Source organism: Pagrus pagrus (genome assembly GCF_965226575.1).
Source record: "Pagrus pagrus genome assembly, chromosome: 1".
NCBI classification, from domain to species: domain Eukaryota; kingdom Metazoa; phylum Chordata; class Actinopteri; order Spariformes; family Sparidae; genus Pagrus; species Pagrus pagrus.
Genome location: NC_140185.1, coordinates 18,966,801 through 18,987,286, shown reverse-complemented (window position 1 = coordinate 18,987,286; position 20,486 = coordinate 18,966,801). Strand labels below are relative to the sequence as shown.

General features: G+C 39.9%; 2 protein-coding genes across 4 annotated transcripts in view; both read left to right on the top strand.

Moving 5' to 3' along the window:
* Window positions 1–4,936, top strand: part of rasa3 (RAS p21 protein activator 3) — a 39,084-nt gene extending 34,148 nt beyond the window's left edge. For both annotated transcript variants that reach the window (XM_084363312.1, XM_084363313.1), the window contains 6 exons: window positions 885–991; window positions 1,827–1,909; window positions 2,014–2,222; window positions 2,313–2,416; window positions 2,520–2,703; window positions 3,981–4,936. In XM_084363312.1, coding sequence (XP_084219438.1) covers window positions 885–991; window positions 1,827–1,909; window positions 2,014–2,222; window positions 2,313–2,416; window positions 2,520–2,703; window positions 3,981–4,056 — 763 coding nt within the window. In that variant the 3' untranslated portion in view covers window positions 4,057–4,936. The remainder of the gene's footprint in view (window positions 1–884; window positions 992–1,826; window positions 1,910–2,013; window positions 2,223–2,312; window positions 2,417–2,519; window positions 2,704–3,980) is intronic.
* A 4,604-nt stretch (window positions 4,937–9,540) lies between these two features.
* pros1 (protein S) lies at window positions 9,541–19,087 on the top strand. Of its 2 annotated transcripts, none has more exons than XM_084342883.1 (14): window positions 9,541–9,722; window positions 10,628–10,785; window positions 11,531–11,555; window positions 11,641–11,724; window positions 11,835–11,957; window positions 12,142–12,267; window positions 13,206–13,334; window positions 13,484–13,724; window positions 13,996–14,182; window positions 14,333–14,497; window positions 14,993–15,161; window positions 16,104–16,240; window positions 16,362–16,590; window positions 17,915–19,087. In XM_084342883.1, the coding sequence occupies exons 1-14, from the start codon at window positions 9,713–9,715 to the stop codon at window positions 18,100–18,102; spliced, it is 1,971 nt and encodes a 656-aa protein (XP_084199009.1). In that variant the 5' UTR covers window positions 9,541–9,712; the 3' UTR covers window positions 18,103–19,087. The 2 variants fall into 2 exon arrangements, with proteins under 2 accessions (XP_084199009.1, XP_084199008.1); XM_084342882.1 differs by having other exon boundaries at window positions 9,541–10,027.
* The last annotated feature ends 1,399 nt before the right edge of the window (window positions 19,088–20,486 follow it).

Below are 20,486 nucleotides of genomic sequence, written 5' to 3'. Positions count from 1 at the left end.
AATCAGTAAGCTTATGGAAGTTTAATGTTTGTTGTGGGGCTGCATCTGACAGTTTCCATTGTTAATTCACCTGCTGATTGTTATTTCTTAATATATTCAATTAATTTGTCTTTGTCTTATATTGCTAAATCTGGTGCCTACATTACCCACAATGCAACTTAGCCACTGAGTGACATCACTGAAAAGCAATTTATCAGATTACATGCAGCTTCCTCTGGAGCCCCGAAAGGATTTACACTACTTTTTTTAGTAGGTAGTACTCCATGTAAACACACTTTAATGTGTAAAGTTGGTGGAGTTACCCTTTAATTGTCTTGTTTTAGCTCTAATTTCTTGCAGTTCAGCAGCTCAGGCTCCGAGGTTCAGGGACTTTAAAACAGCAACAAGAAGCATTTACAAATGCTCCCGTCTCTGACTGCATTACCACATGACATGAATAACGTGAATTTTTCAGTGTCGTGGATTAGCTAGCTCAAGTTTCCGGTAAAGACATTGAAACCAGTGGCTGAGAGTAAGTCAGTCTAAAATCTTGTGCTATGATTTGGCAAAAGGTCAGTAATGACTTGTACACAATTTATAGATTTATATAGTAAAATATGCAAAAACACTGGTACCTTTGATCCGCTGACCCATCTCCTTTTGGACTCATAGACTGCTCAATCTATGAGTGCTGTACTGAAGTTATGTACAGCAGCGATGAATACAAGGCAAGCATGTCAATGGAATGATAATGTAGGCTATTGACTGCACAGGATTCATTTAACCAGAATAAAGTAATTAATTTAAACTCTTTACATTCGGTTTCTGCATTATTTTAGCACTATAGACATTCACATTCTCTGTGAAACATGAAGCTCATCTGTGAATGTTTTATTCGCCCTCAGATTCATGATTAAGAGAGCACAAGGGAGAAACCGCTTTGGAATGAAGAACTTCAAGAAGAGATGGTTTCGCCTCACCAACCACGAGTTCACCTACCACAAAACCAAAGGTGAGCTCGACGGTTTCTCGGGATCGCCTTACAGCTGCGTTGTTTCCTCGTCTGTTTATGTCATTGTGTGTGCTGCTGTGACGATCAGCAGGAGGGTGAGAAGGAGGGAGGGGATCTGCTGAGTGCACATTCAGTCTGAACACGATGTGCGTCCAACACATGTGGTGGAGATCGAGTTACTGAGCAGGAAATGCATTTGTGCTGCATACAAACAAGTTCAGGCCAAAACATACACACAAGCTGCTTCTTAATCCCAGATGGACAGTGATGTCCCGCAATGCAACGCGAGAGGAAGTGTTCACAGATGTTAAAGCTTAAAGATATGATATGTAAGATTTCTGCATTAACATGTCTAAAACGACTAGACCTTTGCGTTCCCGGTGCGTTTCGTTTGGTCGCCCGTCACTTTAACTTCCTGGAGAGATTCAGTGAGTGAGGAAGAAGTTTCCTGAATAAGATAAAGATGTAACCTTGTCCTTGAACGCCTGAGTCACGTCAGATAGATGTGTGTTCAACACCAGCTAGTTTGACTGCATGATCATTTGTGTAAGCATTTCACCCGCAGAGTGTTTATTCACCCCAAATAGCCAGATTACTTTACTGTACATTAGCCATAAGCTAGCAAGTGACAAGACTCAGAGGACGTGTGACTTTGAAACATCTGCTGTATATGATTAGTATGAAATTGGGATACAGCTACAGACTGTACTGACTCTAACGGCAGACTAACATGGGGCACTAACATTAACTCAAGTTAATAAATGTAATTGGCATTTCATACACTCCTCCATCTTTGATTTTTTGTGATTTCTCATGTGCTTCCTTTTACCACCAGGTGAGGGAGCTCTGTGCAGCATTCCCATAGAGAACATCCTGGCTGTAGAGAGGCTCGAGGAGGAGTCTTTCAAGATGAAAAATGTAAGGACCCCACACAGCAGCCTCTGTGAACTCTTTTTAGCATCCTGCTCAAATCCAAGTATTTTAAATCTTCCCTCACTTCCTGTCCCTTTTTCCACGGTCAGATGTTCCAGGTCATTCAACCAGAGCGCGCCCTCTACATCCAGGCCAACAACTGTGTCGAGGCCCGCGACTGGATCGACATCTTGACCAAAGTCAGCCAGTGCAACCGCAAACGCTTAAGCACCTACCATCCTTCAGCCTACCTCAACGGCCACTGGCTCTGCTGCAAGGTCTCCGCCGACACAGCCACTGGGTGTACGCCGTGCACCGGGTACGTCAAGTCGACAGAATGTGTCCAGAATCAGGTTCCTGTCCTTTGCTTCCACTCACTCATTCTCCTCCTGCTTGCTTCTGTTTTCAGCGGTCTCCCTGCAAACATCCAGCTGGACGTAGATGGAGACAGAGAGACTGAGAGGATTTACTCCCTGTTCAGCACATACATGACCAAACTGATCAAGATGCAAGGTCAGACACTGGCAAGAGTTTTTGTGAGCGTACATGTGTATAACTGCAGATTCTCCCTGTGTTTACTGTCTTGTCCCCTGTTGTCCTGTGTCTTCCCCTGCAGAGGCCTGTGGCAGTAAGTCTGTGTATGACGGGCCCGAACAGGAGGAGTACTCCAGCTTTGTCATCGATGACCCCCAGGAGACCTACAAAACCCTGAAGCTGATTGTCTCAGCCGTGCAGACCTTGGAGCAGCAGCACACCAAGTACAAGCGTGACAAGTTCAAGAAGACAAAGATAGGCAGCCAGTACGTGGTTTGTTGTTTATTTGTGCACGTAGCTCAGATTATGTCTTGTTTTAAACTCTAGTTATTGTATGTACTGTATATATAATGCAATGGAGGCTGAGTATAAGTACAGCTGCTTGTGTAAAAACAGATTTTGGTAAAAGTAGAAGTACTGATTCAACTTCTTTACTCAAGTAATAGATAGATAGATAGATAGATAGATAGATAGATAGATAGATAGGTTATCATAGCAGCAGGTACATTCAAGTACAAATACAATCAAAATATAAGGGCAAATATAGAAACAATAAAGTACTATATACAACAAAATGCTTAAGCAGTTACAAAATAAGATAGAATACTGAGGTAAATAAAATTAAATGCTGAGCTAAGTGGAACTTAAGGTGCAAGAGAAATAAGGTGCAGTTCCATTTACAGGATATTTAAAGCGCAATAAATTATTTGTGTGTTCTTGAGTGAGCGTTGTAAAGTCTGATGGCACCAGGTAGGAATGATTTCCTGTGCCGTTCCTTAAGGCAGCGGGGTAAGAAAAGTAAGAAAGTACAGACTCTGAAATGGACTCAAAGTATAAAAGTAAAAATGACCCCTCTGAAGACATTTCTACCAGCCATTTCTGTGCAAAGTTAACTGAACCTCACGTCATATTTATATAATTCAAAGACTGTTAAACTTAAAGATAGAATCAGTACAATTTGTCCAAGCTGTTCCTAAACGCACCAGAAAGATAGGCCATTGTTGAGTCTCATTCCCAGGACGTCAAATAGCGACATTTTGTGTTGGTAAAGCGTCCCGAGTAGCAACAAACTGAGAAAATAAGAAAATCCAGGCAGAGGGATACACGGTCTCTGCAGATACGAGACACTAACACAGCTTTTCTCCCCACAGTACAGATATTTGTTTTAAAATGTGGGGAGTAAAAGAAAAAAGTTATTTCTGCTTAAGTACAGTAATAAGGTAATTGTACATTGTTACTTCCCACCTCTGCTAAGAACTTCAGAAAAACTGATGTACTGTAAAATCTAGTTCAATGCTGAGCAACTTCCCTTTGGGGCCAGAAGGTGGTGCAGTTAGAGATGAAATGTAGCACTTTAAACATTTCAAATAACTCAAACATCATCACTTTAACATTTATTCTTAGCTGTTCTGTGGATTTTCCCCTCTGCCCAGTGACATTAGCTCATGCTCTGCTCATCAACTAATAATCCTGACAGAAAATGCTTCTTTCTCTGCAACTTTCAGCCAACAATTAAATACCGTCCCTCTCTTTGTTTCCTCAGGGAGCACCCGATCGGAGACAAGAGTTTTCAGTGCTACATCCGCCAGCAGTCTGAGAGCTCCACCTACTCCATCTAGCCTTGGCCCCGTGTACTGTTTCTAAGATGCCCAGAACCAGCATATTTTTTCTTTACTGCAAAGAAATCCATCTTAACAACACTCTGTGTCTAGTATTGGCTTTTAAATCTTTGTTTTTACTTGATTAAGTTGAGATAATGCCACTCATTTCCAATGCAGCTGGAGTTTCATCTCACTGGCTTCAGTTTTAAAGACTAAGTGTTTTAAGAGTCAATACCAGACTAAATGAGCTGTGTGGATGGACATTTTTTGCAGCGTCTCAAGGTGCATCACTCCAAATTTTCGGAGAACAGACCTCAGATCTGCAAGAAAAAAAGAGGAACAATTGAGGAGGAAAGGAGGGATACGAATGAAGAGATAATCATACCATGCATCTGTTTGGGTCTCCTTTCTGTGATGAGACGAGACGACAAGCAAACAAAAAAAAAAAACGTTTTCACTGGACAGTTTTGACAGTGACCAACACGCACTTTAATCGCCTCCAAATCTATGGATGAACAAGCCTCGCAGCACATTTTCAAAAAGCTTATTTTATCTGTTTGATTTGTATCTGGTTATTTTAATGGTTGTTGAATTGATCCGTTGTATTTCACTCCGTAAGGAAGGAAGCAAAGACTGTAATTTTGCCCTCTTTGGGTGGTGTTGTTCCCATGTACCTGTTTTTTTTTTTTTTTAATCTATTTTTTTCTAATTTTGTCCCCAACCTCCTCAGGAAGGCTGTGAAGCTCGAGGGCACACAAGAAGGGATTGTCGGGACCAAGCACAGCCAAGAGCAGCTTGATGTTAGCTATAAAAAAAAAAAAATCACTCCACGGACAGTTTTATCCCTCATTTTTATCCTTATCATCAGTGTGCTGACAGATAAAGAGGATCAAGTTTTCATCAGAAGCCTTGTTCTGTTGTTGGATATCTTGCCCCTGTGTAACCACTACCTGGGTTAAGGGAATAGCTTGTTTCCGAAGAGTTTTTTTCTTTTTTTTTCTGCTTACACAGAGTCAGACAAACTCAACTGATGCCTTTTTTTGTTTCTTTGTATGCTGTTTGAATGTATGTTGAACAGTTTGCTTGGCATCACTGAGTTTATGGATGCTTCTCTTTTAAGTAAGACAAAACACACTGGATGATTAGTTGAACTCCATCTTGATCTCCAAATATGAGCAAAGAAATTAGATTATGTCCAACTTAATAACCAGATTCTGTGAAGGGCCCATGTTGACTCCCACAAGAACCGAATATTCAGTAAAATGCATTTTGTAACCACGATTTTAACTGAAACAATAATATGCTCACAATGTGCAGTCAGTGGCCACTTTATTAGCTACACCTGTATAATTTATGCGATTTTATACAGTTATGATTCATGTTTTTGTTAAAATGTCCTTAACATACCATGTACCAAGAAATGTTGACTCACAACAAATTTGAAGAAATTAATTTTGGTCCAGCTAGCTCCAGCCCGTCCTTTTTCATAATACCACTCTGGGCTCCCACCAGTCTGGATCGCTAGCTGCACAGCTAACTGAGCTAACTTACTACAGTAGCGCCTACAATTAGCAGTAGTCAGCAGTTACTCTGGTGATATGCTGCGCCGCATTTGTTTGGCGTACGAATCCAAAGGTGCTTTAATCATCATAATGTAACTGCTGCAGGTTCATATCATAGGAAACAGTGTGTTTTGCTGCTTTTAAGAGGTGCTGATACTTAATATCGAAGTCCAGTACTTGAGCTCAGTTGAGCTAATTCATCATACAATCAAACTGCATGCAGACACAATCAGAATATTTGTATGTTTTACTTTGTGTAATTTAAAAATAGTAGCCAAACTATCCCTTCAACTATCACAAAGCAGAAACTATGTGTTAGCACAGCTCATTAACAAGGATGGTTTTTAGCTTAACTTCTAATTAATCAATATACTAACATTTTAACCTGTCTTGTCTCAAGTTATGATTGTGAAATGGATAGTGTGTTACTGGTTGTGTTGCCCTGTTGGCTGCCTAATAATGTAGTTCTTCTCTTTTGTGAGGTTAACTCTGTCTTACTTTGGGCGAAGCTGCGCCTTGTAGTTTATTTATGTGCATTCCTTTGAGAAACTGCCTGCTGTGAATCTTACCCGTCAGCAACCCCCCAATCTGTTGAAGGTACAGGACTTATTGTTGTGAACCAGTTGTGTTGTTCTACGCTTCCCAAAGGCAACCAATCTCATTAGCATTCATTTCCATCAGCACTCACTCTCGCCAAACCAGTGCATGTGAAGTGTAGTTGTAGTCACAGCGATGGTAGCATCCACAGTCGCTTCTGTGCGACTTGGTGACGACAAACCGCGGCAAGATTTTTGTATTTTCCAAAACTTAGTTATGTAGCCTCATGGGTAGTTCCCTTGATCACAGGATCCCAAACAGTGCCAGTCATCACTTTTATAAAATTCTCTTTTTGAAAAACAAGCAAAAAAAATCATTGTTTAGATATGTTTTTTATATCTCAAAAACCTATATTGTTTTAAAAACAGACGATTACTCTGATGACATCTTTTTCTTTGTCGAACATGTTGATCTAAGAACTTATGGAGGGTCTCAACAGTTTGACTGTTTTCTATCTTTGTCTTGTCATACAGAAACTGGCTGTGTATCCGAACTGAATGACTGAGGTGTATGTGTTTTGTGCGTATGTATTTTTGAGTGTGCATTTGTCAGTGTGTGCATGAGTGACTGACATGACGGGTTGTATTGCCAATTGAATTAACCAAGTGTTACAGGTCAGGAAAGGCAGAGTCCCACTTGTTAAAAAAGAGAAAATCACTGCCTGTAAATATCTGATTGAGTGTATCTCCTCTGTCCTCTTGTATAGAACCACTGTTCCATTTCAAGGAACCTTTGCCAATATATTCTCCCCAAACATTTTATGAATGCGACACAGTAATAACATTGATGAAACATCAATGAGAACGAGAGCAGCATTGTTTTAACCTCTGAACTTTGGTGAGTGTTTGTTTCCACCAGTTACTAACTCTCCTCGGGTTTACGAAACTTTTTTTTTTTTTTGTTCTTTTGCCATAACCGAGGTGACTCGGACTGAATTATAAACCACCAAACAGCTGTCTCTCATCTCTAACTTGGTTATCATATTTATTATCACTTTCAGCAACACCTTCCCAGAAACATCGGCTTAGTTGGTAGCGTAATGGCAGTTACAGTAACGGCAACTCCTCCACCCCAAAGCCCACAAAGGAATGACTTATGCAATAATGGTGTTTCAGCATGCAATAATATTAACAACCCCTCATCAAAATGATCACAAATTAACAACGCACATCTGTTGACCTTTTGCAGTAAAATGCCTCTGCAGATAAACACATATTATAAAGGGAGAGCAGTGTATTTTGTACAAATATTTTAAAAGTATTAAAATAAGCCTGTTATATGTGTACATAAAACAGTTGAATGAATGGTGAAAAATGTGATGTGTTTTTTTTCCTCAATAACTAAATGAAACCAATATTAATGCAAATGCGTGTGTGTGTCATTCTTTGAGCAGATCAGTCTTCTTCTAAACTGCACTGTACACACATCAAAACCTTCATTATGTTTTAATTGGTAAAGACATTTTGTTTGAATCAGTCACATGATAGACTCGGGAAGATGTTTGTGTGTTGAGCTGTAAAAGCTCTGCAACAGTTTCAGTCAAATGCCTTCAAATTAAGGCAAGCTTTATCCCAGTGTGGTCGGTCGTTGTTCTTACTTGTCTACATCTCTGATGTGACATATGTGTTTTGAATTGCAATGCCATTTGAGCAAACCATAACATGAAACCAGGTTTTTGTGCCAAGGACAATAGATGATTCACTGTGCCTCTTATTGGCACTGAACCCACTGAAAATGGACCTCTATAGCTTTAAATCATTATATAGGCCTATTTACACACACTTTATAACTTTGATATAGTAACATATTCATTTGTTGATGAAAGTTTTTATACTTTAAGTGGTCAAATAAATGTAGAGAAGTTGCATTTCAATGTAGTATAGTAGGGGTATTAAGTGGCAGAACATTTTAATATATGTGTGTATGCAGTGTTGTAAAAAGTACCCAAAAGTCATTCTTGAGTAAACGTAAAGATATTGTGTTAACATGAACATCAGCCATACAAAAAGTATTTGAGTAAAAGTACCACAGCTATCAAGAGTAATTTTCTTGCAATAAATGCACTTACTGTATGTATCAAAAGTGCAAGTAAGATTCATTATTACATATTGACATTTATTTACTGTATGCAATGGGCTGAGCAATTATCGGCCTGGGCACTTATCAGATCCAATATTCAGGGTGTTTCTGATTATCAATCACCTTTAAAATCTGATTGCTGATAAAATAAATTATTTTGAAGATACTGTATTCCTTGGCGCTTATGCAGCATGCAATCTGCAAAGTTACTAGTATCTAAAGTTATCAAATAAATGTAGTGAAGTAAATAGGACAATTTTTGCCTCAGAAGAGGTATAAATACTCAAGTAAAGTACAAATACCTCAAAGTACGAAAGTATAATGCTTAAGTAAATGCAGTGTTGTATAACCCAAAAGTCATACTTGAGTAAAAGTAAAGGTATTGTTTGAAAATATTACTTTGGTAAAAGTGAAAGTCACCCATAGGAATAGTATTTGAGTAAGTCTTAAAGTATCTGATAATAACTGTACTGTATACTTCAGTATCAAAGAAATTTTCTGGCAAACTCGGCAAGGTCACAGAAGGGGCCCACCACGGATCAGCCAGGGCCCTGCGACGGAGGAACGGTAAATTTGAGGGGGCTGCAGCTGTAGCAGTATAAAATGCTACATAAATGCTACAAACAATAGTAGAATATTGCACATGATATTGTACGGAGAAATTGAAACAATCCTGGTGAACGTATGTATGAGTTGTGTTGAGCATTTTTGTTTTTATGGGATTTTTTTTTTCTTTTGCTAATAAAAAAAATTGGATGCAACATGAAGTCTGCAAAGTTACTAAATTATCAAATTATTGTAATGGAGTAAAAAGTAGCCAACAATATTGTCATTGTAAATACACTACTCAAAATGAGTCAGGGATATTGGTGCAGATATGCATGTGCATGGATATGCAATAAAAGTCAAATGAAATGTGTCGCACTATTTCCGTTGACCAAAAATATTCACAAAACATAAATAAAAATTCAAATGTGTCACAGAATAAACAAACAAGTGAAACACTAAAATATCCCTAACCAATTCTGAGTAGTTGTATAGTAGAGTAGATACATAAAGTAAAAGAAAATGGAAATACTTAGGTAAAGTAGTACAGTAAATGTATTTAGTTACACTTCGTGTCAGTGTGAGTGTTGCTACGACTTGAAATACGTGTTATGTTAACATTTGACAAGAGAAGACGAAACGTTGTTGCTAGACAACGGCCGTAACGTCCCTGGCAACGGTACATTCTTTGACTTTAGAACGTTCGAAATATGACGGTTGGCTAAATGTCAGCTCTACGTGTCTGTAGTTTAGCACGCGACATTACTGTTTCAGCCCATGTACGTAGTTTGGTGAGTTTCGACATCTTCCTACGAAACTTGACTGACACAGTGAGTGTAACAAGCTTTGTAAACCTACTTTCTGCATGAGTTCAGCCGACCAGCAGTGACATGTTGGCATGTAAGTAAACAATGGCAGTGTGCCCGAGGGTATTAGCAGCAGCGCTCCCTAGCTGCCTGCCGCTCTCACCCCTCTGTGGCTGCTCTCCTGGCGGCCCCCGCCACTCCTCCTCTCTCAACGAAAACACTTTCGGGAAGAATAAAGTTTTTTCCCCCCTCACGGACCTGTGCTCAGCCAGTCCTTACTCAGAGCCAAGCCGTGGCCTAGCAGGAAGAACGGCTCGACTATGTGGAGAAGGAAACGGGCACTTGGGGAGTCCTTGGCTTGTCTCGTATTTCTCGTGACGCTCGTCGATGCTTATCGATGTAAGTATGGACGCGTTTGGTTTTTGCGGTTAACATGTTGAACCCTGCGTAGGGAAGTAATTCACGGAACAGCCTGATGCAGTGAATTCAGTGCCTCAGATTGAAAGCAGATTTCAGCGCGGATGTGACCAGATGGGAACCGTTTCAGGAGGGTTTTTTTTAAAATAACTTTTAACATGAGAGCAGCAGAAAGAGAAGAGAAAGTGTGAGGGGTCATGACTCCTTTCTGCACCGTGAAACAATGCTTGGTCCACATGAGCTGCTTGTTACAACAACTAGGGGTCATTTCTGGGAAATAACGGTTTCGCAATGACCTTTTTTCCAGGCCAATTCACAGAAGAGTAATTAGGTTGTCCACTTTGTCCATACAGGCACCGGCCACATCAGCCATCTGTCATGAGGAAACACAGGACTTAAATTCCTGCTGGGATCAGTCATGTGTTATTATAATGTAGCTGCATATGCCTGCTTGTATTAATCACAGATGTAAAAGGTTACATTGGCTTGGTCACATCTGATTGTTGTAGCAAACACTGACAAAGAAGAGCTAACTTTACTTATTGAATGACTGTATGGCTGCGTCTGTGTCTCTCCCTATAGTCCTGAGCCAGTCCACAGCATCCCACTTCCTGAGCAGGCACAAGAGAGCCAACTCTCTGTTTGAAGAGCACAAGAAGGGCAACCTGGAGAGGGAGTGCATCGAGGAGCTGTGCAACAAAGAGGAGGCCAGAGAGATCTTTGAGAACCAGCCGGAGACGGTAAGAGGAGCAGCAGCCCCCTTGATCTCACCGGTGGTCTCAACTGAGGGCAACTAGTCTACATCACAAAATGAATGAAGTGATACTCAATGGCGATCTGATTGTCAGGTCGAGGAGGTGAAGAAAAAGAAGGAAATTCAGAGATGGATTAAACAGTGAAAGTGGAAAAGATGCAATAGATCAGACTAGAGGCATTCCTGGTGGATCTGCTGATTATTTTCAGGATTAATCGATTATTTAAAAAAATGTGTTTATCATATTTTTGACAGAGATGGTACAAGCAGGCATCATATGTAGGACTTCTAGCCATGGCTAATGTGCGGTTCTCGTCCCTGGTTAGGCCTTTGTGGAATAAAACACACGATACACCTTTCTAATACAGGCATAAACACTAACAATAAAACAGTCATGGACAAGCAGCCACTACGAACAGAATAAGAACATCATTTAGATCAATGACTGAAAGTAAAGACTAAGAACAGAAAAACAAGAAAGAAAGATTAAGAAAAATGTCAAATATGTTGAGATCAGTGTAAAAGAGGATTGATCAAATGTTGTCTTTGCTGGTTTGCAGTCTCAACTAACTGCACCCCTCATAATGGCTCCTTCGCTGTTACATTTTAGAATAATTTCACTGACTGATTCTAGGGCAAGTCCATTCACGCTCTTTGTCTACCTTTCCTTATTGTCAAATGTAAATGTAAAACAAACTTGGTAAATCTCTTGCCTGTTGTGTGTTTTGCAGGAATACTTCTACCCCAAATATGTTGGTAAGTTTGCAGAATTGATTATCTTGTGATGTGATATCAGTTTCCTTTACAAGCCTGTTCTGATAAAGAGCTCTCCTTGTTGCAGTGTGTCTGGGTTCACACCGTGTCGGTATCAGCAACCAGAACTCCAATTCTGACATCCCATCGGACCTTCGCACGTGTGTGACGGGTGAGGAACATTTTTGATGTCTGTTAGTCAGACTTGTGAAATGCTTTTTATCAAGGCTTCCATCCTCCTCAAACATCCTGTTTGTGTGTCCATAACATTGTTTGTTGCAGAGATCAGTAACCAGTGCACGCCTTATCCATGCTACAAGGAGGGTTCAGAAAACTGTGTGGATGGTCAGGCTTCCTTCACGTGTGTGTGTAAACCCGGCTGGAAGGGGCCACGTTGTGAGGACGGTGAGTTCTAATACGTCACTTGCATGTTTTACTGCAGTTCTTAAATAAGCACACATGTACACTTAATACCTTACATCTAATATCCTGACTTAAGACTTAATTCAGCTTACAACTGATAAATTTAACCATTTTACAGTGATTGAACTTGCTCCTGTTAAATGTGTGTGATGTTTTGATTCGGCAGACATCGATGAGTGTACAGATCCTGAATATCCAGCAGGATGTAACCAAAAGTGTCACAACTTCCCCGGTAGTTTCCAGTGCCTGTGTGAAGATGGCTACTTCATCAGTAACAAAATCAACTGTGTGGGTAAGAATTCATTTATTTCAGTCGCAGTTTGACATGTAGCCTAACTACAACAATGTTAAAAGTTACAGTTTTATGTACTTTCTGTGTGTGTGTGTGTGTGTGCGTGCATGTGTGTGTGTGTGTCTCTGTACACGCGTGTGTGTGTGTGTATTAATGGCTTATGTCACATTTATGAAGACATCCAGCTGTTTTACTGTCCCTATAGAAGAGGAACATATAGAGCCACTAAGCAGCTGAACAAACACAGTTTCTACGTGGCATATTGTCCTGTGTGAGAACTTCCTTTTTATTTGTTCATATGGACGGTGGAACCCTGCACACTTCATAACAAAAACTCTGTTGTCCAGCTGTTGTCCTCGGGGCCTGACCATTTGTTATTTCTGAAGCTGCCCTGAGGTGACCTCTTATGCAATATAATGTGAAAAGCTTTTAAAATCTGAAAAGCATGCCCTTCCTTTGTGCTGTAAATGGACTGCTGGTCTCATATCTGTGAGCTGTTAGAGCCTGCTTATAGTTTGTAGATGCTTATTGTCTCATTTTCGCTTTATTCTATCTGTCCTATTTTGTCTGGACAGTTCACTCACTGTTTATCTATGAGTGTGTTGAATGCTCGATGAGTACAAAGTCTTCACAAACATGGAATGAGTCAGTTTGGTAAATTTGCTTTGTCCTTTTTTTGATGGGCTGTGGAGATTTTGAGGATCATGCTGATGGTTTCATTATAAAGTTTTCTTGTTGGAGCTAATACTGATACTATTTCAAATAAATCCATTTTATATTTTTTAAATCAAATCGTTCACTTCTTAGCCCATAAAATGTCTAATTGTTCCCTTTGTTGGATAAACCCAGAGAAGTTTAGAGACTAGTTCAGAGACTGTTTATATTACAAATTCTCTCAAGACCATTTAGCCGTTGTCTTTCGATTTACTGTTTTCCAGATATCGATGAATGCATATTGTACCCCAGTATCTGTGCAGAACCAGCGAAATGTGTCAACACGCCGGGCATGTATGAATGCCAGTGTCCCCAGGGTTTCAAATATAACTTCACCTCTAGGACCTGCAATGGTGAGACTTCAAGTTATGATGTACTGTCTTAACCAGAGTATATTTAACCAGATCTTTATATGTCAAAAGCCCACTGGTGTTACACCTCTATTAAAATATCCACCGTCTGCCACCACTGCCTGTTCATTTTTCTTCTCCTGTTGTCGCAGATGTGGACGAGTGTGAATTTAATGTGTGCGACGGGACTTGTATAAACACAGAGGGCAGCTATTCATGTCACTGTGATGGTCGTGATGGTCTCCGTTTGGCGGAGGACGAGCGATACTGTGAACAAATCCCAGTTTGTGTGGATCTGTATGACCACAAACACGCTGAGATGCTTTACCTCGGGGAGCAGTTTGCAGGCCTTCCTGTCATCTATCTGCGCTTCCGTCTGCCGGAGAACACAAAGTGAGGGTCCATCGCAAACACAAATACACAATGTTGCTTACTTATGTTCTTAAAGAATCATAAAAGTGTATTATTAGCGCGCTTTTGAAACCTCTAGAAGTTGATTTTCATACCATACTGAAATTGATTAAAAAAAAACCTGTCAATACCTGCAAAAGCCTGTACAAAATCAATAATTGTAAGATGGATGTTAGTGAATGTTAATAGATGTGAAGTTTGCATGATTTTAAGTGACGAAAATCTTTCTTCTCTCTCTGTTTTCGGTTGTTAGGTTTGCAGCTGAGTTTGACTTCCGTACATTTGACCCAGAGGGAGTTGTGCTGTACGCAGAATCCTCCCAGGACTCATGGTTCATGCTGGGGCTAAGAGGTGGTCGCATTGAAGTCCAGTTCAAAAACCAGCACACATTCAAGGTCACCAGTGGAGGGAAAGCCATCAATGATGGACAGTGGCACGTGGTAAGAAAGAGCTGTATTTCAGTAATTCCCTATATTTACTCAACTTGTGGTAAGTGCTAATCATTAAATAAAATTGATGGAGAGTAGATTGTGTTGTGGTGACTGTGTGCTATGGTGCTAAACTGAAAGACTTCAATGTGTAACATACAGATCTCTGTGGATGAACTGGAGAGCAGCATCAGTGTGAAGATCAGCAAAGAAGCTGTGATGAGCATCAACAGCCCAGAGACTCTCTTTACTTCAGTTAACGGCAAACTGGAGACGAAAGTCTACATCGCTGGTCTGCCCAACCGCACCGACAATGTCATCAAACCTGTAAGCAGGTCATCTGAAAGCATACACACACAATGAATCACAAGGGGTGGGAATCCCAGACTAACTCACGATACCATATTTTGACGATACGTTGACCAAAATAACAATGGTATAACAATACAGCTTTTCTGCGATACTTGATACATTGTAAGACAATAATACACACAGCTACACACAACTATCCCCCACTGAAATGACAAGTCAGTCTGTTAGGAGCATTATTTAATTATTATATTAAATGATGCAGGTGATATTTGGTGCCAGTGTATCAATAATGTATCACAATAGGAAGTAATACAATATATTCCCGTAACAATATTTTGTCTCATACCTATGAATCACTCAGCTAAAATTGATTTTTTTCCCCTGTGACCACATCTAACAACTGTACGAGAACCACTTTAATAACATCATGAATTAATTCATATGGGAAATCACATTGAACCAGTTCCAATGTAAGGTTGTACTAAATGTCTGTATCGATCCCTCCATTAGATAAACCCTCGACTTGACGGTTGTATCCGTGGCTGGAATTTGATGAACCAGGGGGCATCGGGGGTAAAGGAGGTCATCCAGGAGAAGAAGAGTAAACATTGCTTTGTGTATGTGGAGCGAGGATCTTTCTTCACTGGAGCAGGACTGGCACAATTCAACATTGACTACAGTGAGTAAGTTATGTTGTACTATATTAATCCGTTTTGGATTAATTTGGCCTCTGCATTCAATCCATACTGAATATTTTGAGTAGCCACCGCAACAGTGTTACAACGTCAAATGTAGTTTTGAGCATGGTGTCTTGGCTAAAAGCAACAAAACTTCCTGGAGAAAGATAGTTGATTTTTGAGTCTCACCCCCACATCGTCAAATTCTGAAGCTTTGGGCTGGCAGCTCAGGTTGGACACCGACCCAAAGCGTCAGTACTGATGAGATCAGATGTAACTCAACAATCAACTATCTTTCTACAGGAAGATACATGTTGTTGCTGTAAACAAGTGTTACCAGAAATGGGTGTGTTCTTGGGGTGGGAGGAAAGTGAAGCACCTGAAGGAAACACATGAATAAAGAGAGCATAAAATTCCACACAGGTTGGCCCAGCTGGGTTTTAAGTAAAGATATGTTTTATGATGTGATATAGACCGGCACAGGTACAAAGTAGTCAATAGTCAGTTTCCACTGTAGCTTTTACACCCGTGCGTCTTTCATATATTGTAGAGCCCGACCGATACCTGATATTTGGTACTTGATACCTAAAATTCGGATATCGATAAATCAGCCGATACACACACATTTTTTGCTGTGATCCCTGAAATGTGGTTATCAAACACTTGTGACAAAGATATGTAACACAGGCAGTATAATTTTACAGTTTAACAATAAAAATGATTGTCTAAAATGACATCAGTGCACTAAAACAATCAATTTACTGTGAATTTAATAATTATGAATTATCCAGAGTATCTTTTTCTACATTATAATCTTTTCTCTTCACATATCTTTGATAGGCCAATATGTAAGCGATATACCGGTTGGGCTCTAATATATTCCATATCATGCCTGAACTTGAACTTAAGTTTCCCTGTTTGTATGGGTGTGTGTGCGTAACTAGGTGATTCTGGGAGCTGGAATGTGGACGTAAACATGAACATACGTCCCTCCAGCAGCACAGGTGTCCTCTTTGCTCTTGTATACAACAACACAGTCCCCCTGTCGGTTGCTGTGGTAACACAGGGAGAAGAAGACGCTGTGAGTTCAGTCAAACTTTCAAACACTTCTGATGTATATGTCTGCCTGTCTCCACACATATACAAGCACAAACACACACACACACGATTTAACCTAAATGTTTCTGTCCTCCATGCTCCAGAATCTGCAAGTGTTTTTGGATGGCGTCTCCGTCGCAACGCTGGACTCACTCATGTTGTGTTACCCCGACCGGCTGACAGTGCATGTGAATGTGACTCCCACAGAAATCCAGATCTCAGCCAACTCCTCCACTGTCACCTACATGAAGTCTGATGACTTGCAGAAGGCACTTGAGCGCCTCAACACCACCATGCAGAACCCCGTCAGTACATATGTTGGTGGGATACCAGGTCAGTCAAAGCAGCACCTAAAAGTGTAAAAGACTTTTTTGAAGATAAACATCAGCATACTTTTTTAGATATACTGTATATGATCACCATGAAAGAGCCAATGTGTTTCCTTGCTATAATCATTTAGAGATGAGTATCAACCAGTCATCATCTTTTTATAAGTAAGCTTGACAGAGATTTCTATATGCCGGAAAGGAAGTTCAAAGCAAACCTAAAGGAGTATCCTCTCGATTTTGCTGAAACAGCAGAACTGATGGCTACTCTCGCTGGAGGCTCTATGAGGCTGCACTTAATTCACTAAATGCTAATGTCAGCAAGTTGTCATTTGGTTTGGTTTTTTATTAGTTTTTCTAGTGCTGTTAAACACAAAAGTATAGCTGGGGAAGAATGACTGGGAATATCATTGGTTTTAAAGGATTTAAGATTGTTTGACCAGATGGATGCGCTAGATTAAAAATCAAGGGGTCTCCAAATGATCACACTTAATCCTGAGAGGAACATGAATGACTGTACAAGATTTCATGTCAATACATCCAATATGCCACTAAAACTCAAATGTCAACCTCATGGTGGAGCTAGAGGACAGTCAAGGGATGACGAAGGCTGTTTTTGAATGTCTGTGCAACCATTCCAAAAAGAGCTGGGACTCTGTGTGAAGCAAATTCAAAAGCAGAATGCAATTATTAGCAAGCAAACAATTTTTTCTGACATGTAGCAATATCCTTTAGTTTATACAATCATGTATTTCGCAAAGTGGAGAACCTCGCCCCATCCTTGCTTGTGAACAAGGCCGTTCAAGATGCCCCTTTCATACCCGATCGTGATACTAACACCTGTTACCATTTGACCTGTTTACCTGGGGAATGTTCCAAACAGGTGTTTGGAACATTCCCCAGTCTTTTGTTGACCCTGTCTCACCATGTTGCTGCTGGCATCAAATTCAGAATAAGCAATTTAATAAAAATCAATGAAGCTGTCTTTGTACTGTTTTCAATTGAGTTTATGTCAAAAATGATTGAGTTTTACACAGTGTCACAACTTTTTTGGATGAGGATTGTATAACATTTTACAGCAATCCATCCAGTAGTTGTAGAGATATTTCAGTCCAGATCAAAGTAGTGAGCTGACAGACCGAGATTGTAATCCCCACTACAATGTCTAAAAACTTTGTCATCAGTTACTTTTCCTTCTTCTGAACAAACAACACTGGCAGATTTGTTTTTGTATGACGAAATAAAAGAAGGGCTTATACAGTGTGACTTGTCTCCATTATCGTCCGTCATTACTGTCATTCTCACTGACTGTTCCACTCTCTCTCTCTCAGACAACGTCCCACTGCCTGCCACCCCTGTGACGGCCTTCTACCACGGCTGCATGGAAATCTCTATCAACGACCAGCAGCTGGATTTTGACGAGGCTCTCAGCAAACATAACAGCATTAAGTCCCATTCCTGTCCTCCTGTGTCTGCCCCTGACAGTCGCCCTGACGCACCACATCCGCACAGAGAATGACCTTAATTAACAACCGGATCACGTTAAGCAGCCACCACATTAGCCAGCATCCCACAGCGGCTACTTCTTTGGATATTTTGGAACAAGAGGTATATGAGAGAAGATGGGAGGGAGGAAGAGGATGAGAAAGAGGTGACAAGAAGAGGAGATAGAGGTTGACGGTTATAGTCATTTTTGTCGACTTTCTCTGATGGGTTAATCTTAAGCTTTGTCTTACGCTTTTCTTCCATACAGTATTGTTGTTTCTGTCCTGGGATCATCTTTTTTCTGGGGTATTTGTTTTTTTTAGTGAGGCACAACGAAAGCTTGCTTGCCATTGAGCTAGTCGGAAGCTGGATGTCTGGATAACGTAGTTGTAGCAGTTTGTTGCAATGAATTAAATGCTTTCCAAGAAACATTCGAAAGAGCTGAGCTCTGCAGCACCCATGTCACGTTTGGAGCAAAAGATGGTTATGTTTGTGTCGAAGAATAAACAAATGGTCACTGTTGACCAGGCTTTGAGACCACCTGCATCTTTGTCCCTCTTGTTCAGTCATGGTATTATGTCGCAATACTCTTCATGCAGGCAGACTACTGGAGACAAGAAGCTGAAATTGTGGTTGTTGGTTGTGAAGGTGAAAACCATAATGGAGAAAGCTGAGCCTCTGCGCTTTCGATCCAGTTCTGTTGTATTGTCTTGTTTGAATCACCATCCAGTATAGGAGCTCCGCTTTTCTGAGGTGTTTGCATTGGTTCAGTAACATTTAGGAACATGGTTTATCATTTTATTGTTCCCAGAACCCTCCATAGCTGTCACCAGATGTGTGGTTACTCTTGCAAAACTACAACTTCTTAGTGTGCTTCTATTTCTATCTTCGTCTTCAGGTCTCCTGTGTGCAGAATTCTTCTTGTATATAAAACAAGCCATGTTTAATATATAACTTAAATGTAGTTGTTCAGTGTTTGTTTTATGTTTGGTGTAATAAAATTGGTCAAAGCAACCTGATCCGATTGAATTTCAGTACTTGCATTTAACAGGAAACTTCTTCGATTTATCCAAAATGAATTTCTGGGAGTTTTTGAGCTGACCTTCTGATTATGTCTTGAGTCGTTGGTGACACAACAAACTCACATCATTTATTTACAAAACACAGTCTTAACTCAGGTGTGATTTACTTTAATGTCAAGTAATTTCTCCTTCATTTTGAGGTTTCTGTAGGAAGAGATTGAAGCTAGGTACCTGCACCATCATGCTCCATTCTGCCATCGGTCATATTTGAACTAGGTTAAAAAATGTAATCAATATATACTACACATTATATTGGTCAAACTTTATATTAGTAGTATCATCACACTCATGAATTGCCAGGAGATCTCAGCAATGATCAGTCAGTTTTAGATTTGGGCTTATACATATACATACATGAAAATGATTAAGACATAATCATGACTGAGGAGCAATAGAATAAACTACCATTTTATTGTATGAGACAACAGAATAGTTCAACATGTGACACACTGTGACCTGATGGCCGAGATACAGAAATGGGAATACAGAGAGAACGCAAAAGGCAAAGAAGACTGGTGTAGGCTGAACAGAAAAGAAATTAGATAATAAAAACAGGAAAGGACAGTTGGTAACTCATGTTTCAGGGGAAACAAAACAGAAAGGAAAATTACTTGGAAAAAGTAGGTAAGAGTTGAAAATAAACTGCGTTGACAGTTTCTTGTAAGCTGTGTGATGACTGATCTGATTCCACCACTAAAGAGGAACAAGAAGCTGCCAGATTGACTTTACAGATTAAGATTTACATAGTTAAGAGTTACAATATAAAACATACAAACATCTCATAAAATATGATGCATTGTTGTAGACTAAACCACCCAACAGGCTATAAAGAAGTCAAACGAACTCTCCCTTGACTGTCTGCTACAATAAAATACTGTTTATATTACATTACAGTAAATCAGTACTAAAAACAAGACCGACTGCTGCGTACATTTTACTTTAGATACTTTAAGTCCATATTGGTAACAGTACCTCTGTACTTTCACTTAAAGAGGACTTAAAATGCAAGGCTTTGACTTGCAGTGGTACTTTTGTATCATTTAGTTTATCAGAAAAGAAATATAGTTTAAAATCACAGAATTTGGAGATCTATGGTTTTCACTCAGATCTGGTCTGACAAAAATGTCATCTCAAAAGTAATGAAGTATAAGGTACAATTTTTGCTACTCAGATGTGGTGGAGTAAAAGTAGCATAAATGGAAATAGTCAAAAAGTCAATTAGAAATACCACAACGCTGTTGAAATATTACTTTGGTAAAAGTGAAAGTCACCCACAAGAAAAGTACTTGAATGAAGTCTTAAAGTATCAGATATTAAATGTACTTAAGTATCAAAT

Bases quoted from the DNA above. Each gene is read 5' to 3' on its own strand.
- pros1 (XM_084342882.1), top strand. From the start codon at position 9,949: ATGTGGAGAAGGAAACGGGCACTTGGGGAGTCCTTGGCTTGTCTCGTA. The intron at 11,725-11,834 runs GTGAGGAACATT...TGTTTGTTGCAG, and splicing joins CCTTCGCACGTGTGTGACGG to AGATCAGTAACCAGTGCACG. The intron at 11,958-12,141 runs GTGAGTTCTAAT...TTGATTCGGCAG, and splicing joins GGGGCCACGTTGTGAGGACG to ACATCGATGAGTGTACAGAT.